Source organism: Brachycentrus maculatus, unplaced genomic scaffold (genome assembly GCF_059751285.1).
Source record: "Brachycentrus maculatus isolate JH-2025_06_01 unplaced genomic scaffold, ASM5975128v1 h1tg000180l, whole genome shotgun sequence".
In the NCBI taxonomy this organism is placed as follows: Eukaryota; Metazoa; Arthropoda; class Insecta; order Trichoptera; family Brachycentridae; genus Brachycentrus; species Brachycentrus maculatus.
This window is the reverse complement of record NW_028280931.1, coordinates 970342-992056: the sequence shown is the minus strand read 5'-3', so window position 1 is coordinate 992056 and position 21715 is coordinate 970342. Positions and strand designations below refer to the sequence as shown.

Genomic DNA, 21715 nt, shown 5'->3' with positions numbered 1-21715 from the left:
TTGTGATGATAAGTCTGTGGTTTATTTAAATGTAGCCAACATTACGAATGTATTTCATATTTAGTTTTTTTTTGTAATAAGCATGTGTTTTTATACGACTAAATGTTTGAAAGGGTGGAGTAATGTTCTCATACATATGTTATATAACGATCATCTAATATCGAATATAATAATAATAATAATAAAACCCTTATCCGCACCCAATGGTGCATAGGGCACTGCATCATATAAACGTAGTGTTATCTTGATCGTTTACACATGAAGGAAAGGTTATTAGCCCTCCGCTTCAGGTACCAGTCCAGGGTAATATTGAATAAATATTACAGTGAAAAAAATCACTTGTATTTATTTTACCCTCCTTGGGAATCGAACCCGGGACCTCCAGAACGGTGGCCGAGCGTGCTGACCATTACACTACGGAGGCGGACATAATATACTATACTATAGATACTATAGAATATACTATAGATATAAGTACCTTTAATTTGTAAAGTGAAACATTTCATCATTGCCGACAAATTAATTCAAATTACACTGGAAAGGAATTCGATTACATCGAAGCGATGATCTCTCATGTTTAATATCTAATTAAATACTCCCGATATAATGTTCATCTCTTTATTATTAGCCAGCGAGAAATCAACATGTCGGATCGTGATCCGATGGCCCTTGAAAATTACGAAATTTTTATATCACGACGTTGAAATTGTTAAAAAAATTAACACACCCACATTATTACGTCAAGTTTAGTTCTTGTAATCTCAATTTAAGAAGGGAGTAAAGCTTTTAAAAAAGCGTTTATTAAGCTTCACTTCTTAGTTCGTTAACAGAAGTTTTGTGATTTAATTTTAAACTTCTTTTATATTTTCTATCAATGTCAAACTACATGCTTTGAAATGATAAAACAGTTCTATTAATATTAACATTATTTTTATGTGTTAATATAATGCTTTCGACGTAAAACATCAAACGAATAACGACAGAGTGTGGGAATTAAAAAAAAAGAGGTCATGAAAATGGAAATTCAATAGGTTTATTGTCCAAAATATCGGTTAAAAGTAGAACAAACAGCCTTTATTAGTTAGCAGTAGAGCAAGTACATGGCCTCTACCGAGATATCAGTTAAAAGTAGAAAGGTTACACGGCTTTTACCAAAATATTTTATAATTATGAAAATATATTTAGGATAAGATCACTAAAAAAGTAAATAACAAAGATCAAATTAAGTTTTTTTTTTCATTTCTATTACATATGTATTATGAATGAATTTGAATAAATAATTTGTTCAATATACCCTCTTAATTTGCAGAGGTTTCTGAATAATATTTTTAAATGATATTTGAAACACGTATTATGATGACAAATGATTCACACGAAGTCTTGCCAAAATAGGTAATTAAGATAATATATTATAAATATCTTGCAAATATCATATCAACGTATTGGTAAAATATGTATTTTAATCCAATTATTGATTTGAGAGATAAAAGCTTTTTATTTAAATATTTTAAAATATTATATAAATGATTTTTTAAGCAAAGGAGGCACTTTCTTTCATACATGTTAGTTTTCTATCTCCTATACTATTATTCTAGCTATATAATTGCTGTATCTAAACAAGTATCCTTAGCATTATGTACATAGAAAGTGGTCTCAATATTGAATTAAAAGTGTTTATTTCAAAGGCTAAGTATCGACTATCAGAGCTTTAATTGTCAGTGCGTGATGGAAATTGTTCAAAAGAAAGATAGATGTTTTTAGAAAACAGTAAATTATAAACGATTGTGGAATCATCAATATGATTTCAGCATTACACAACTAAATTAACTTGTAATTTTGTACATAGTAACAAATATGTGATAAATCGGGTCGAATGTATTAATTTTACTGTATGTGTTTCAAGACGCTTGGAAAACATCATATTTAGTAAAAAAAGATAAATTAAAAATGAACAAGAAGTAAATAAATTATTAAGATATATTACTTATTTATTTTTTTACAAAAATGTTAATAAAATTAGTATATAACCACTCACCGAGATTTTTACGTCTACCGGTTTCGAGACGTACCCGTCTCTTCGTCAGGACTATTACTAACACAGCATGCAAACAATACTACCCTTCACCACCATAGCACCATTTACACACTCAAAACTACACAAAATATCTAATACATGCGATTTTTGGTCGACCCGAAGACCAACATGCACTATAGTTTTCAATACAGACACGCGTTACGAGCCGAGGTTAAACGTGCATTAAAAAAAAATCGTAAAAATCTCGGTGAGTGGTTATATACTAATTTTATTAACATTTTTGTAAAAAGATAAGTAAGTAAAAATGACTAACCACAAAGTAAATGCTTAAAATATTAATAATATTGAGAATAAGATATATTGTTTGAATATCTATAGCAAACAATATTTTATTTATTGATTAGTTGCAAATCATGATGATTTAAATACAAAAACAAAACACTTGTGTGATAAAACTATTGAGTATAAACATGACTACTTTCGAGAACTATAAATATTCTCAACAGGTAAAAATACAAACTAGGTTGTCGTTTTATTTATTGATTTGGCGTTTAATTTGTAGAACTCCATTTTAATTTATGTATTAATTTTACGTACCTACATCCCCCATTATCTACTGTTGTCTCCCATAAATTATTGCTGCACGTGTTAAAACTGTCACTTAGAATCGTATAGCTACATAAGGACCGTAGTCCATTTGATCTTCACATTCGTTTGATAATGCCCTAACAAGGTGAAACAATTGTCACAATATAAATTTATGTGTTTTTGTTAATGAAATACAACTTAGTAGACTCAAAAAATCTTTGTTTGATTTAAAATTAATTCATAAATTGTCGTTTTTACATTAATAATCTCAAAAGTGGTCTAGAAATATATTATTTTTTATTATTAAATAAAAATATTTTCCGCTTATTGAAAATGTTGATTATTAATTATGCATGTATTATTATCAATCATAAATATTTTTATTAACGGATATAGAAAAACATTATATTTAAGTTTTCTTTGATTAATATTTGTGCTAATATCACTAGCACTATCATCATTTCTTTAAATGCTTAGGAAAAGAGAGAAATAGAATAAAAAAAGAAAATTAATTATATTTAATGATACGAAAAAATCGTCAGTTTGTTTGAAAATCATTCGGAATGAAATTTCTTTTGAGATTAATGTACATTCTTAGTAAATGAAATAATTACTTTTTATATGCGAGATAATCACCGTTGGATTGAAGTAACTTTAATAAAGCCATTAAGTGAAAACGTCGTAAAATAAAGCGAAAATAATGTTCGAATAAAAGAAACTGCTTTCAATAATGACTTGAAAATAAAATCACTATTATAGAGCTACATTTACACACATACAATTTACTACATATATCTCTTCTACCATGCCATCGTCATATGTAACGGTAACTGTCGATGAAATCACTTTCCAGATTTTTTTTATAGAACTATCTGACCAACTAACCATTACGCCGCAAGGCAGAGAGAATAGAACGCCATACCACACTGTCTTTGTAAAATATTCCTCTCCTTATACATATCAGCTAGTAATGTCGATTCCTGACCTGCCCTCTTTGTATTCGAAATACTTGATCATGCCTAGTTTTCGTCATTCTTCTTCTACTTCAATTTCCAACGACACTGGCCTCACAAATTTTTCTCACCATTATTTTCTCAATCATTAGTTCCACATGTCTAAACCATCTTTACGCACCTTGCTTAAATTCGTCTATAATTCTTGTCTCACTGTCTTGCATTCATTCATTTCATCATTCAAACAAATAATATCGTTTTGGCGCACATTCTTCTGATTTCGACTGCATTCAGCCTACTTCCATCTACTTTCACCAACTTCATGCTTCACTTTCATAGAGAGGGTTGGTATCAGGATACATAAAATAAAGCGAAAATATTGTACAAATGATGGAAATTGCTTTCAAATATGACTTGAAAATAAAATAACTGTTACCATGAAATATTTAAATAGACAACAAACGTAGTTGAAATGTCAAAAAAATATATGAAAAATAACTCATATAATTGGAGATAATCCAGATTTGTAAACAAGTATTTGGACACACTCAAAATGTTGTAAAAAACAATATACTATATCTACTATGTACAATATATCGTGATATACGACGGTAACTATATCGGTAGTGTAAAGGCAAAGGGGTATATCTGTCTCAGACCAAATTTTAAAGGAGAGCAAAAACAAACTTGTGAAATTAAAAAACTCATTTATTTTAAGTATTGTACATATCTTAATAAAACTAAATAAGTATTGCAACTACATCTAAATCCTTTTGCCAAATTATGGAACACGCTTTTTTAGACATTTTGTGGAACAAACTTAGAAAATGAAAAAATTGACTGATATACCCATTTGCCATTACACTACCGATATACATATATCATTGAATTTTCAATTTACAAACGAAATCAAGCTACGGCATAAGCAACATCGCTTAAAATAGCCCTACTTAGGATTCGATTTTACAATATTTTTTTTTTAAAAGTATTCTTCTATCCGCCTTCGTAGTGTAATGGTCAGCACGCTCGGCTACAGTTCTGGAGGTCCCGGGTTCGATTCCCAAGGGGGGTAAAATAAATATAAGTGATTTTTTCACTGTAATATTTATTCAATATTACCCTGGACTGGTACCTGAAGCGGAGGGCTGATCACCTTTCCTTCATGTGTAAACGATCAAGATAACACTGCGTTTATATGACGTAGTGCCCTATGCACCGTTGGGGTGCGTGTAAGGGTTTTAATTAAATTTAATAAAAAAAATTCTGATAATTGAAAAATATTTTTTGAATTCTTATAATTAATTAGTGTTTATATCATTTTCAGTAATGAAGCGTGCCTAGTCCTGTATACAGGAAGTGAGATGCCTGCCGCTCCGCGACCCCCCGCTCCGCCGCCGCTACCCCCAGTAGAGAATAAAGTGGTGGCACTCAAGCGCTATGAAGCAGGACCTCCTTTAGACGTGGAACTGGTAAGAACTTGAGTTTTGATGTTTTATCTTAAACTGAACTGATGTAAATTATTGTCCTACTTTCCTTTGAAAATATTCATGTCTATAAAAAACGCAGTAATCAACACAAAGGCAATATTAATACAGTAGAACATCGATTATTCGGATTATTGGGGATGAAGGCAGTCTGGGCAAAGAAAAACTAGTTTTTTCAATTTGAGTTTTACTTGATAAACACTACTTTTTCTTAAAATCTATTGTGGCACATTCCGCATAATTTTCAAACACACGTACGGTGTTTGAAAATAATGCGGAATGCATCGAAACATGTATCACAATGGATTTATGGATTTATATTTTTAGTTGAAATTTTACTTTGTAAATAACACTGTTTGTATTTGTGATACGGTGTTTGTAAATGGTCCGAAATGCATCGAAACACGTGGTATAATTGATTTCAAGAAATAATGGTATTTACCGAATTAAAAATGGAAAGATATTACCAATGTGACTGCTGAATCAATCAATGAAAAATTCTGATAATTGAAATAATATCATGATTGATAGGGTAAAATACAATTGATAGGATACAAGTACTAAAAAACAAATATACATACAAACACTTATTAATTGTTTTATTTGGCAGTTTTCTAGTGGAATGATGTAGTGAAAATGAAAGTTTTATTTTCATTTACAGACAAAAAAATATAATAAAAAAATGGATCGATTAAAACCACAATTATTTGATGACGGTGTATATTACCATGTACTAGGTAACATTATAATAATATATAAAATACAATTTGCATAAAATCATTTTTTCGCGATTCATCGTGAATTATGCAAGATTTCAAGCATGTGTCGTAATATTCTTCACTTTCTTCTCGAGTTATCATCAATTAGCTGCAACATTCGTCGCTGTGGGTCAGTCCCAGTTCCTAGTTGGCATTATTCTCGCCAAACAATGGCCTCCGTCACGGGACATAAAATGGCCGCCACATCTCTCGTGTGAAATGCAAGTGTTGGCAGTGTGGAAAATCACTATCAATCTTCTTTAGTCGGCGCCTACTACGGTTAGGAAATAATTGCATAACAAATCACAAAGAAGCGGCAACCTTGTCTTGGATACTTATTACATATTCAATATTCAGCCAGTGTCGTGTCTAATTTTAAACACAGGCTTACTTGTTGATTTTTCTTTTTTTTCTTCTTCATGAGCCCTCCGTCCTTCTGCTGGATATAGGCCTCCTCCGTATTTTTCCATTTCCCTCAGTCGGTTGCTGCTTGCAGCTAGTTTTTACCCTCCACAGCTACTATGTCGTCGAACCATCTCTTTTGGGGTCTTCTGACGTCTCTTTTGTTCTCCCAAGGTCTCCATCGTGAATTTTATTTTTTATTTTTGACGTAACGAAATTATTTCAAATGCACTTTAATGCTAGTCAGCTGATATTTTCATTTTTCATGTCACGCCTGATGGCTTTAAATTTTCGATGTATTGAGAGAATAAGATAATATTTTATGATTAATATTGGCCAGATAACTTAAAAAAATGTTGGTAATACTAGCATATACTCACTTCCTGAAAATTTAGTCAACCGGTATAAAAAATAGCCATCTTTTCTACAGGTCTAGAGAGCAAACAACAATATACACCACTACCAAACTATATACCACTATTTAGGAACTTATACTTTTAACAATTATTAATCACCTTCATATTAGTCTCTCCAAAGACCAATGTGCATATTGGTCTTCGTCTTAAATGTGTTTTTAATAAATGCAACAATGGGTTTAACAAAAATTTTTTTTAAAAAATCTTTAAGAACTATTAGTTACTATAAGTATCTACTTAAGAGTACATCGGTATGCACTATAAAGTGAGTATAGAAAATCTATTATGGAAAATATCATAAAATATGTAAAAACGTAATAACTTATAATAGCATGTTTATTGGTTACCTTGGTTACGATATTACAATTTTTTTTCGTATCAAACGTAACGCCGGTTTTTACTTATAGTTTATCTACAATATACGTTTAGAAAATACTGCATAAATATGTGAATGTTTCCTGCGGGTATAAATAACGGCTATGTTTATTATTATTATTCTTTCTATTGAGAACAACAAATCTAAATTTGATATCATTGTATTTTTGATTATTTTTAATAAATGATATGGTAATGTTTTTTGTTGATATAAATAATATAAAACGTGTATAATATATTCAAAGTGTAAAGCCATGTAAGCACAAAAATGGCTTTAGTTTTTTTTTATAAACTGTTGAACTAAATTTTCATCAGTACTTTAAATATTCTGTCAGGTACAACAAAAAAAACAAACTGAACGCTTGTTTTATTTTAAATTCTTAGTCAGTATAATGATAAAAGTGCATCTTCTAAAAAGTGCATCATAAGAGCATATTTAGAGAAATACATCATAAGGGGTATCTTTTAATTCGAGGATCTCTCATACAATCCAGAGTGTCCTTCTAGCCATTGTTTCTATTTTTATCCTACCAATTAATCATCTTTATTTCATTTATTTATAGATTTGGCGTTTAATTTAAATAACTCCAATTTAATTTATGTATTAAATGTTAAATCGAAAACATAGTTTTTGAGTCTACAAAGTTGTATTTTATTGTTTCAAAATACATAAAAATCAATTGCAATTGAGAATGCCATAACTAGGCGAAGAAATTGTCACAAAATTGATTTTTTTGCATTTTTCTAACAATAAAATACAACTAATTAGACTAAAAAAATCTGTGTTTTATTCAATATTTAATACATAAATCTTTTATTTCCATTCTCACGTAGCAGTTATGTTCTTCGCGTATTTTTTCTTTTACATGATTATATTTCGAATTTGACCTGAATGGGGGTTCAATTAAATTATTGCGCTATCGAGGAAATTAATAATTGCTGTATATAATTAATGTAATGCTAAATAACATATCGATTGGTCTATGTGGTCGTCTCTGTGTTTATTTAATTGATGAATTCAGGCCCAACATAATAATTATATCCGCAGTTAAGTTTCTTCACGTAGAACAATTTATTTTACAATCCATAGGTCTCTAAACTAAATGATATTTACTTTCCAATGACCGCATTCTATGATAAATACAAACACTAACTTATGCGGGTACTACGTTTGTACTTTTACTTATGTGTGTACATACATGCTTTGTATACAAAACAATGAAGTTACTCTATTTTTAGTCGACAAAATAGGCGTCTACATAGTAAGAATACAGTCAGAAATTTTAATTGTTCAGTACCTGTAATTTAAAATAAATAAATTTTGAACCAATCATTTGGTTAACCATTTGGCGCTTTTCAGTATTCCTGTAAAAAGTTTGACCTTATAACGAAAAGTTCATGTAAAAATAGACTGGATCTTCACCCCATGTATCCTACTTTCATGTAGCTAAAGTATTTTATTTCGAGTAACTTACTGTCGTTCTGTACCACATGTATTTAAAATTCAGAAACAAAATATTCATTTCCTTATGCTCTCTGAAATTTCCCAGGAAAAAAGTGGATATTTGGAATAACTCTAATTTTTATTAAATCATATTTTCTGTATGGTTTCGTTGATTTTTGTTTTTACTGAAAATATTTACTACTAAATTTACTTTTTTCCTAATAAATTGACCCTCAACTCTTAGAAAAAACACGAACACAAGTAAAATAAAGTAATTAAAACCAAAAAGTGATTATATTATATATTGTTCAATGACAGTTCGAAGACGTGTGATAAGTTTTGAAAAATCTCATTAATTGATTTGGAATTCACTGCATGGTAATATCTATCCAATTTTAACGTAAGTTTAATTGAAATATTGGTAATCACCCAATAAAAATAAAATTAAAAATAAGAAAAAATCCACTTACTAAAGATAATCAATTTTTGTACCCATTTTATCATAGAAAAATGGTAAGTACAAAAAATACAAATAAAGGCATTTTCATTCCCGGCTGTAGATATTCAATTGGCCAATATCCAAGTATCAATTGCAAATGACCATTTTGATGGTAATATTTGATTACAATCTACACTGTTTGGAATGTATATCAGTCGACTTTAGCTTCTATTGGTATTCTTATTGATCGTGTTTTGTTTCTCTTTGATAGCTATCGTCGGTATGTAGGTAATGACATTGTAATTTCATTCAACTTTACGTTATATTATAAACCATTGATTTCTTAAGGAGAATTTAGTTTGGGTCAGGGCCGAGTATAAGATGTTGATCTTTCAAAATACGAAAACAATGCGTCGTTTTCTTTCAGTGCTTACTAAAAATGAAAAAAAATCAAGGATTTTCACAGTCCAAAATTAAATTGGTAAAGATCTTGATATCACTAATGAAGACTTTATTTAATTCAGTAGTTATCAGCTCAGTTTGTGATTTTTGAGCACTAACGAAGAAACGCAATAGATTACCTTTTTACTACCATTAATTTATCACCATACCATATCTCTCACACCATACCATATCGCTTTCAAGAACGTCATATATCAAAAAACTTGATTTTTCAGGAGAACGTTTTTAAAGTTTAAAAATATAATACAATATATTAAAAATAAATATCAAGCCACTTATTGAACTTTATACTGTGCAAAAGATCTTTTTAGGTAAAACCTGAAGGTTTTTTCTCCATTCGAAAAATATTTAGTATATTTACAAAAATATTTAAACAATACCTTTTCTTCAAAATGCAAAAACAACACTTTCTGCCCTGTAGCGGGTAAATATTAAGTTAAAATATGCCGCTTTTGCTGGGATATAGTACATTTTCTAGGCATTCCGAAAACAAGAACTATTGAAAATTGACGATTTTTGATTTATGACGTTCTTGAAAGGAGTGAGCGATATGTTAGTAAATTTGTTTGATAGCGGTATTAAGATTGTGATTTATTATTCTACCAGTTCTTCATTTCTAACTAGTTTCTGAAGGCACAGATATCGTTATTCGGTTTAAATATAAACTGTAGTATATTTAAAAATAAAAGAAGATGGTAGCGTCTGTAGCTTCCAAAAATAGTCGTAACAATTGTGTTAAAGGATTAACCTACAAAGCCTCTACGTTTAAAGGCTTGTCTGCAAGTAAGATACTTAGGATAGGGCAGATAAATATGAAAAAAACATCACAAACACTCGAATCGAAATCGAAATCGAAACATCAATTGGCATAAATCGAACCCACAACGTCAGTTTTACAGTCGATCAGTCGATCTACTTAACTACTAATTGATTAAAAAGCTAATTTAAAATTATTTTTTGCGTGCTAAAAAAGGAATAACATTGAAAATCCAGCCCCTGGAATCTGTTGAGAACCTTCGCGCACAAACCTGTGTGTTATTAGTGCGAACCGGTTCTAGTGAAAAAGCGTTATTAGATTTAGCATTTGGTTGCACAGCGACGTGTAAATGCAATGACTTTCACACGGTTCAGTCAAGTGCTCGCATTTCGTGATCCTTATCTCCTCGGCGCTGACTCGGTATTCAAACGGAGCACACGGTAGTTGCCCGCTGACTGGCAAACGCGGGAAACTCGTGTATTTTGTCGTTGTTGTAAAACAGGTAATGCAATCCAAAACATCAGAGGAAGACCGAGAAAAACTTGGAACGATGTCATGTACTTGAAAACAGTCAGGTTAGGGGTTGGAATAATCGGCGGATACGTATGAGTTGAACCCTTACCATTAATTAACCTTTTACTCTCACCCTCACACACACATACACACATTCACCCACACCCACCCACCCTCTTTTCTCTTTCCTCTTTTAATATACAACAGTATTCATAAAAAAATATTCGGAATTATTTAATTGGCTTTATCATTGTCAATCTAATTATTTTTTATATTTTTTATGTGTAAGTTGTAAAATTTTTCATTTTTCATTTCATTCATTTGAACCTTTATCCGCACCCCAATGGTGCATAGGGCACTGCATCATATAAACGCAGTATTATCTTGATCGCTAACACACGAAGGAAAGGTGATCAGACTTCCGCTTCAGGTACCAGTCCAGGGTAATATTGAATAAATATTAGAGTGAAATAAATCACTTATATTTATTAGACCCCCCTCTGGGAATCGAACCCGGGACCTCCAGAACGGTAGCCGAGCGTGCTGACCATTACACTACGGAGGCGTAAAATACCCAAACAAATTGAAAAATATAGTAAATAAATGAATATGTAAGACGCGAAGAACGTTTGCAAAGACAGAGTGATGAGGCGTGGCAAACTATTCTCTCTGCCAATCCCTATGGGGAAGTGGCGTGATGGATAGTTATTTAAACTTCATAAAATTAAACAACTTTGTTTTAACCCCTTTTTTTATTAGTACACTTTAAGCTACGGGTTTCGACAAGTACTTTGTCATCGTCAGGGTTTATTAAGTTATAAAACATTAAACACATTAAAATACTCATAATCAATAACATTCCCTAGCCAAAAACAATGTATTTAATGTTTTAGAATTTAATAAACACAGATGATGACAAGGTTCTTGTCGAAACCGGTAGGTAAAAGTGTACTAATATTAAAAAAAAGTGGTTTAAACAAAGTTGTTTAATTTTATAAAGTTTGTAAAATGTGCCACAAAGTATCTGCAAAAAAACATTCAAGAAATCATAGTCAGTTAGTTTTAAAAATAATTATTAGGTCATTAATTGATTCGGCAGTCACTTTATAGTTATATCTATCCATTTTAATTTAAGTTTTAATTAGTAAATATTCCACATTATGTGCGAAATGCATCGAAACATGTGCCACGATAGATTTCAAGAAATAGTGGTATTTACCAAGTAAAACTTAAATTAAAAACGGATAGAATTATTTTGGTCTGCCTTAGCCTGCATTGTCTCGCCAATGGATTTTATTACGCCCTGTCAGCGTACGTACTACCGACCGTAATAAATACTCCATAATAGTGGCACTAAACAAAACAAATAATCCACGGTATCGTGCGTACTGGGCAATGCAATTTATCTTCATTCTTCATTCAGTTATAGTGTATGATGTTTCGCAGTTCACAGCGAAAATCAATTAATCAATATTATTCCGTAATGAGAGGTCTTGGCAGGCTTGCGTTATAAACAATGCTTTATTTTGTTGCATTTACGATGCTTTAACGAAGATTCTTATTAATATAGCATAACATATCGCAGAACCTCGTTTTATATTAACGAAGCGATGTTGCATAATTCGCTCACTACTTTCAACGCCATATATAAAAAATGATTTTTCAGGAGATCGTTTTTAAAGTAAAAAATATAATAAAATGTAGTAAAAATAAATATGAAGCCGCGTTTTGAACTTTTTACTGTACAATAGATCTTTTTAGATTAAACCTGAATGTTTTTTCTCCATTTGAAAAATATATAGTACATTTAAAAAAATAATTAAACAATACCTCTTCTTCAAAATGTAAAAACAACACTTTCTGCCCTATAGCGGGTAAATATTAAGTTAAAAATATGCCGCTTTTGCTGGGATAAAGTACATTTGCTGGGCATTCCGAAAACATGCACAACTAAAAATTGTCGATTTTTGATAATATAACGTTGTTGAAAGGAGTGAGCGAATTGTGAACAGTAACCTTTTGATGTTAAATAACGTTGAAATATAGCATCGTCTAATTGAATTAATTAATTTCATTATTGATTCGGCAGTAACCGTGTGGTAAAATCTATCAATTTGGAATGTATATTTTAATTAATGGTATATACTAAGAAACACAAAACTTGAAATTAATTACATAAATTTAAACTCTGGTTAAGTGGTCGAATGTCGTTTGTAAATGCAAATGTTTTTGCCTAGAATTACATGAAATTGAAGTAACTTTAATCATAAAGAGTAAATCCACAAGTAAGTAAAGGCTTAAAAATGTATAAAATTATTTATTTATTATATGTTGTGAATATATGTATATAAATAATTTAGAGAGTAAAAATTTGTTAAATAAATAAATATGAATATATGTTAAGTTCCATTGCGATATTTGATCAACCACTAACTTGATTTAAATTTTAATTCAAAATTAATATAACGAACCAAAATTTTGGTTAATTCATATGTAATAGGCATAATATTTCATGATAATGATTGATTATCGATATAAATTTATTAAGTAATTATAATAATTTCCTAGTCTTATTATGACTGCAAGAATTATAAGATCTAGGTCGAACAGGTAAAGATTTTATTACGTGAAGGTATTCAATGAGCTTGGTAATATCGTTTCAGAATTTCTAAGCCAGGACATAACTCAAATGTACAAAACGTAGATTATTAAAAAAAAATATATATATATATATATTTATATTTATATATCCTTCTTCCGAGTTTTCGGCCACCATAATTATATGATATATATACAAAACTCTATGGTACTGAAATAAAGTTACCTAAAAAAGTTTTCAAAAAAATTACTCAAATATCATCTCCATGGGTTTAATCCATAAGCGTCTAAATCCATCTTAACTTACTATGTAATTACTGCTTACTGGGATTTAGCGATTTTAAATAAACATTTATTATATTTCTAGATATATTTGTTTATATACATGTGTACTAGTACATATGTGTGGTCCATATGTGACCACAATTAATAATATTATTAATTGATTCGGCCTTAACTTTGTGGAATGCCATATTGATTATTTAAAAAATTAAACAATTGTAACATTAAAAAAATTAATTGTAATCACCTGTTGATGAAAACATCTGCAGTTTTCGGAACAAGTCGTGTGTAATGAAATAAAATTCAAAAAGTAGTACATATTATACAAGTGTTTTTTTTTAATAATCAGCATTAAAATTTACTTATTAAATCGACAAAATATATTTCAGAAAATGTGTTTTATGTTATGGTATTACTTTTCTTTATTCAGTAATTCCAGATGAAATAAGACACTTTTTGGATTAAGCAGACGATGTGTCAATGTCATCAAAATTATTTATTATTATTTTTATATAAATTCTAATACAACAAATTTATTTATCTCCCATCATCCTGTTTCATTGATGGTTGTCATTAATAGCTATACTTACTAATTATATATTTTATCTTTCACATGGAATATACGCCGTGTTATCGTTGATGAAAAATCGCTCTCTAAGCAAAACTATGTAGTCTATCTCTGACCGTAAAATTCTACGTTCATATACAACATTTTTAATTTCTATTTTTTTAATGATACCTTTCATACACTAAAAATATTATTGCAACATTTTTATTCGTATTTAAAATGTACATACTTGCGTGATATTTACATGTTACTCTAACACATCATTATTGTGTGCAGTATCAATCATAGAAATACAATAATATTTAGCGCATCACAAGGCATAGCAACAATCAACATATTTAACCGTCTGACCCAATACAAACGTGATGGTATTATAATTATAGCGTTTAATGTAATAAACCATAAATACGCGTAGTACTAAAATACCCAGCGATAGAAAATGCGACATTTAATTGCAATTTAATAAGACTAACCTACTTATCTTAAGCTAAATCACGCCTATCTTAATTACGCACGGATTCTTGGGAATGAAAAAGTAATCAAGTTAATATTTTTTTTAATTTAAAAAAAAAATGTGCCTTTAAAAAAAAAGTATTAAAGTTGTTATACTATTTTTGTTTTCATTTGAATCTATGGTTTAATTGAATGTTGCACAGGTTTTATAAATATTCCAATACTCGTTGGAAGTATCACTAGTTTATTTTTTTTGTAGACCGTAGGAGTATACATTGACTAGTCTTAATACTGTATATTGACTTTTCTTAGTTGTAAACATTGACTATTCTTAAAGTCAATATTGATTCTTCTTAGTCGTAAACATTAACCATTCATAGTACCATATATAGACTATTCTTAGTAGTAAATATTGGCTTAGTAGTAAACATTGATCATTTTTAGTAGTAAACCATTCCTAGCAGCATAAAGACACTATTTTTAGTATTAAATATTAGCTTTTCTTTGTAATAAACAATAACTTTTCATAGTTGTAAACATCGATTATTCTTCGAAGTAAATATTGATTGATCTTAGTACATTGACCATTCTTCGTAGCAAATATTGACAATTTCTAGCACATATAGATTATTATTAGCAGTAAATATTGACTCTTCTTAGTAGTAAATAATGACTATTCTTAGTTAAACATTGACTTAAATCTAATAATAAGCAAATCATAAGAGTATGTAGGTTTTCTCAATTTAGTTGCATTTTCACATAGATTTAGTCATAGGTAACGTAATAAAAATACATTAATTTTTATTAGGTTTAAAAAAAATAATTGCGCTTACAGTCTTCACCTCTCTTCAAAAATAAGAAGAAAAAATCTAATCACACCTCTACACGATTTTTTAATGCGGGTAATTTAATACATCATTAAAATGTGGAGCTTGTTACAGCTTTAGACAGCGATTATAATAATGGTTATTTTTTGCTTGGTTATGGTCTAATTATCCAGAGAGAAAATAAAACTAATTTGATATCTTTAATTTGTTGGAGTGAAATGTGAAATTAAATTTTAGATTCAATGATGAAGCAAAAATGTGATGGGTCTACAGCTGATTATTTTGTCGACAAAATTTCGTTGAATAAACTAAAACACAAAAGGAAATGTAACGCTTATAAAAAGAATAACATAATAAGTGTTTATTTAATAATTGTCGATTGTGCGTTATTCTGTTTTTTCGTAGATTCAGTATTTTTAATAAACTACTCTTTTTAATACTACTATTTAGATATTTAAAACTAAATAAACGGCAAACAGACAGTATGATTTCTATTGCTGATGCCCATATTACTTGATTTTTACCTACACAATGAAAGTTATCAAAAACTGGGGCGTTTTGAATGATGTGCTGCCGGTATATCTGCACAGGGTGTCGCGCCTGTGAGGCTCACTCAGAAATAATTTTGAAAATATTTCGACAATTTTTAAAATACTCAATCGTCTCTTAAACACATTCCAACGAAATTGTGTTTGTATCTACCGATTTTTTTATTTAGATATTTATTTAAAAGTTTTTTAATATGATTTTTTATTGAAACCGGTTGATTATTTCTATTATTGTTAGTGGTTAATACAATACATAACTACTTATTATTGCATTAAATAAAAATATTAAACCACAAAATAAGACCTCAGTCATAATTTATACAACCAAAACTTTGGTTGTTTATCGATTATTGTGGTATTTTGTACGCACTTGCGTTTGCTGAAATTCAAATACTTTTTACAATATATATATTAAATGTAATATGCCAGTTTTATTTTTTATTTTATTTTTATTTTTATATAAGACAACTTGTATATCTTGTAAATGTTTTATAATTTAATCTTTAATAGCTTGCAATTATTTGTTCAAATATTTTTATCAACCAAATTATTTCTGTAGCAATTAATCAACATAACAATTACCACCGCGCTTGTGTTAATAATAATCATACACCAATCTTGTAATATTAATGGTAAATGTATATGTATGTAAATAATGTATAACCAACATTTATTACCATTTAAGTATTTATTTTGATAAAGTTATATATTTACTCGTAATCATATGATTTAAAAAGATCCAACAAATAACTTTAAAAATACATTTTTCTGTAAAGAATAAAATGTAAACATTTTTATATTTTATTTCTGTTATAATTTGGTTTCACAAATTTATAATGTCTAGATTAACAATATTATTAATCCACAAGCGTTATGTCGTGATGCAAAAATGAAACCAAAGATTTTAAAGTTATTTCGTGATCTCTGTATTGATTTTGTTACCCTTTTACTCTTTCAAATTGCAAATTTAAAAATATTTTTTTTCGCCGTCAAAATAGTATTAGTTAAAAAAGGATTGAAATTTTAACGACAAATTTCACGCAAACAATTATTTGGCTTGTTTCAGTACATTGCTATACGCCGTGGTCGATTGTTTTTAAGAACGGTTTTTCAGAAAACAATGACTAGCATTTATATTCGATAGTGCCTTTTTAGTATGATTGATTTCTTCCGACGTTTTATTCGTACAGTTACAATTTCTAGAGCACCGATATATGCCAATTAACTGTAATTAAATTGAATTATATCATAAATATATTTTAACAGTAATTTTATTAATAACGTTGCAGCACATAAGTATTTTTTAAGTTATAAAATTAATTGAATTGTGAAATTAAGCATCAATACAAATTAAGAATCAATTAAGTCAGAATTTTAAAATTTAAATCAAGCAATGAAAATTCATATATCATGAGTCCTGTTAACTTTCATATTCCGTAAAATAAATTGTTTTGTGTCTGTCGAAAATAATACATTTATTTTAATAGTATCAACAACAAACAAAAGTAAACGTTATGTTCTTTAAAAAGTGTTGTTTTAAAATACTTCAAGGAATCGAATTAAAATGATTTAAAAAGATGCTTAACGGTTTTAGTATGTTTTAAAGTTATACTTTCAAAATATTTATTTATTGAAATTTACCTGACATTCATTTTGTAAGTATTATAACAGCTGGATTAATGAGTGTAAGGTCGAGAAGACAAAAAAAGAAAAGAAAATATTTGTACTTTTGATTATCAACCACATTTGTTTTGTTACAATAAAATATGAGAATCCCGCATTTGAATATTGTCAAATACAGGTCACCATATCGACAATGAAAATGTACAACTACCATGTATATTTGTATGCTTACGCATTTCTACGTTACCCGCATCCTAATGAAGATTTCTCTACTCGTTTAGAAATTACGAACATCCAAATAAAACCGTCCAACGTTTTACGCATACTATGTATATTAAACAACTTCTTAAAGAATGATCAAAAGGACCTTTAAAGAGCGATAGTGAATCCGTTCCTCAGTTTTTTCTTACGGTGAAAATAAAAGATTTTTAGATAAGCAAATAGCAACTTCATGTTATGTTCATTTCGACGAAAAAAACACCATCAATCTGATTCATGTTTTCGTTAAATGTTTTGAAAATATTTAATTTTTTATTCTTACATTTATATTCACATTAAAGCAACTCCAAATGTAAGAAATATAACAGCACTTAATTATTATATTTAAATTTTTAGATAAACGAGTATTTAATAAATAATAATAGTCATTTTATTTCAGACTGAATATGTCGTAAATAATTTTAAGTTAATCTTATCGCAAAAAGAATTTTCTCATTAACTAAATAAAGTCTTTGAATATAAGAAAGTAAAAGAATGTAAAAATCTAGAATTGAGAGAAAAGTGAAAAATATTAAAGAGTTTTATGTATCAAATGTTAAAATCAAAGCTGTCACAATTTTTTTGTTGTTTTTTAACAACAAAATACAACTTAGTAGACCCAAAAAATCAGTGACTGATTAAAATTAAAATGGAGTTCTACAAATTAAACGCCAAATCTAATAACATTAAACAGAATATCTTACCTACTTAGTAGGTATCTTATACTATTTTACGTGCGTGATATAGACCGGTAATGTTTAAATATCCATACGCGAAGACGCGTGATCGACGACTTCCCTCTTAAACAGCCTAAAATATTTTGTTAGGCTCAGTCCGTATAGCGGCGAGCCGGAGAATTCGCGTCAGCTGCTGCTCCCGCCATATTGGCCAGATATTCGAAAGAGACTGATCCATTCAACAGTTTTACTCCCCGGTATGGCAGAGTAGTCAACGGGTGTAGTTTTTGCCGACCGAGCGGTGGAATAGGTTATATTCTAACGGTGCGCGATTGTCAATCACTTTTCATTTCATTCGTTACCGGAAAATCCGTCCGTCCGGCCGCTCCTCGCGGGAAACTAAATTCAACCGCTGCCGTAAATACACAATATACACGTATCTAGTATATTTGCTTTGTGATGTTCATATTCTGTGTCAAGTGATTAGTGCTATACGCAAATTGTGTGTGTTTTACTAGTGAATATTTAGTCCAGTGAACATTTAAATAAACAAGCTATTTTTTTATTTATCTTGAAAATAAATAGAGAAAAAATCTCAGTCGATCGTTAATCAACCTATTACTTTTGCAAAGCATAAACACTTTAATTTGAATAAATATTCGTGCTCAAACATGATGAATTTATTACGTTTTTTGCTGCTAGCGGATTATATTAACGGAGTGCTTGTTAAATTTCCAGTTCAATTTTATATACGCATAATCAAATAATTACTACCCCGCGTTTTAATACGAAAAAATATTAAAACTCAAGTTAAAATGAATTATTTTGTTATAAAATTTAATTCATGTTAAATTAGAATTTGTTCTAAGAACCATCTCTGCGGACGATAAAGATCCGGTAATAATTAGTTGGCCCAGTACAGGATGTTGAATAAACATGAAAATGTTGGATTTCTGTGCTAATTTGAAACCCGACGTGTTCCGTGGTGCATGTCAACAGTTAATGTATGAGTTGTGAAGAAATGAATCTTTCAAGTTACTATCAACAGTACTCATCGTGCTAAATGTTTGGTATTGCGCAAATTAAACCCATTGATACTGGAAACTATACTCAGATTACGACAGATATTGAATACAATGCACGAGATCATGAATTCATTACAGATCTCCATTAAATCCCTTAACTGAAATTAATATTTGTTTTAAATTTAATACTGTTTTCATATTTATACTCGTTTTTAATGAGACACTTTAACGATCAAAATACAATCAGTATATAAAATCTGTATTATTTATTGATTCGGCATTAATTTTGTGGATTGGCATATTGATTATTAAAATAAATAAATACTTGAAAAAGAGGGTTTGTTGAGTTTCATCACATGACACACGACTAGTTTTTTTTTATTTATTTTTTAAATAACTTTTGAAATCACCTGTTGATGATAAAAACTGTAGTTTTTTTAAACTAGTTGTGTGTAATAAAATAAAACTAAATAAGTGGTATTAAAAATGTGTTTTTTTTTTAAATCAACATAATATCCGGTTTATACATGTGCGTTAATCAATACATTATACATATTTTGAGGCAGTATTTCCCTTATCAGAATCCACTCTGGGTCACAAGATATTGTATAATAAATAATTTATATATCACATAAATTTGGAAGGACAATCAATTCAGGATATAGATCTTACATAGTTATTCATGTACACTATTTATTTTTGAATCTCCTTTTTCTTAAAGCTGACGGTAATAAAGTAAACGATTCATTATTTTACTGAAAGTAACATCTGTATCGCCTTGAGCGTTATAAAGGCCATTTATTTAAGAACTACCTTCGAATATTAGCAACAAAATTATACTTTATCTAGAGGTTTTCAAACCAAACTAAAGCAGTAAACGACGAAACAAAAAAAAATATGATATTTTATAAATAAAAAATATTTTACAACATTTTTAGTGTGATCAAATACTTGCCACAAATCTGGACTATTTCCAATTATAGGAGTATTTTTCATATTATTTTTTGACGTCTCATCAAAGATGAAGAAGAATATGGAAGTCTGGGCATTTACGGGGCTGACGACCGTCATAGGCTGGTTTAAGTGATCACTTTACACAAGTGTAACATTCACCGATTCTATCACACTGGTAGAATTGGTGAATCAACTACAAGTAGTGTGGTTGTCAATAATGGGTAGAATTAGTGAATGTAACACGTGTGTAAAGTGATCACTTGAACCAGCCTGTGACGGTCGTCAGCCCCATAAATGCCCAGACTTCCATATTCTTCTTCATCTTTGATGAGATGTCAAAAAATAATATAAAAAAATATATTTTGGCTAATAGCATTTATTACGGTACCAATGGTTTTATATTATTTGTTATCTATTTATCTGATACGACAACATTCTTTCTTGTTTTGATCTGTGCGCAGTGTGACGAAAGTATTTGAAAAAAATCCTTCGGTAATCAGATTCTTAACCTGGGTGCGGACAACTATTTAAATTCTTTGTTGATTTCGTCTAATTTTAGCAAGGTTATTGTTAGAAGGTTAAATACTTTATATCGCGAGTAGTAATTCATTCTGATGGGAAAATAAATCATGCGTAAGCTTAATTGCGATCATTAATCGTTAAACTATTTACAAATAATTATTATGTATTGGTAAATTAAGGGACAGGATTTTCAATCGTTGCTGAAAAAAATTAATAGTTTCTAAAACATCTGATTTGGGAAATAAATAAATAAATACTTAGAAGTCATAATATAAATATTATGACTTTTCTATAACGGAATGTTGACTGTACATTATTGATTGATTTGGCATTAACTTTGTGGAATAATGTGATTATTAAAATGATGAAAAACACTTGTATAAGACCACTCATTTGAGTTTATTAATGTGGGCACGAGAACTAAATAAGTTCTCAATAACATGTCAAAAAACAACAAACATATTTGTATTTACGCATATTAATGAGAACATCTTAAGTTCTCGAAACTAGTCGTGATTAGATTAATATATTTAAAAAAAAGTTGTGCACATGTGTTTTATTTTTTATATATTTAATTTATCAAAGCATTGCATATTTTCAATTTATAATAAATTCTCCTACAGTAAAATTTACATACTTTTAAATTTATTAGACAAAACGTATGTAATTAAGTATTAATTTAAGTGTTTTGCTTCATTGTGTGACTGTGGGAAATAAAGTATATTGAAAATATAAATACGATTCAAATCATTGG

At 29.2% G+C, this 21715-nt stretch overlaps 1 protein-coding gene across 5 annotated transcripts in view; it reads left to right on the top strand.

Moving 5' to 3' along the window:
• The window catches only part of chas (chascon), a 232952-nt gene that overhangs the window by 70788 nt on the left and 140449 nt on the right, over nucleotides 1–21715 (top strand). For 2 of the 5 annotated variants that reach the window (XR_015837748.1, XM_088262432.1), the window contains exon 1: nucleotides 18644–18877. Coding sequence is in view for 1 of the 5 variants with exons in the window: in XM_088262431.1 (XP_088118557.1) it covers nucleotides 4938–5045 (108 nt within the window). In the remaining 4 variants the exon portion in view is untranslated. Of the gene's footprint in view, nucleotides 1–4900; nucleotides 5046–18643; nucleotides 18878–21715 lie in introns of those variants that run through there. The other 3 variants (XM_088262431.1, XM_088262430.1, XM_088262429.1) reach the window with 3 other exon arrangements.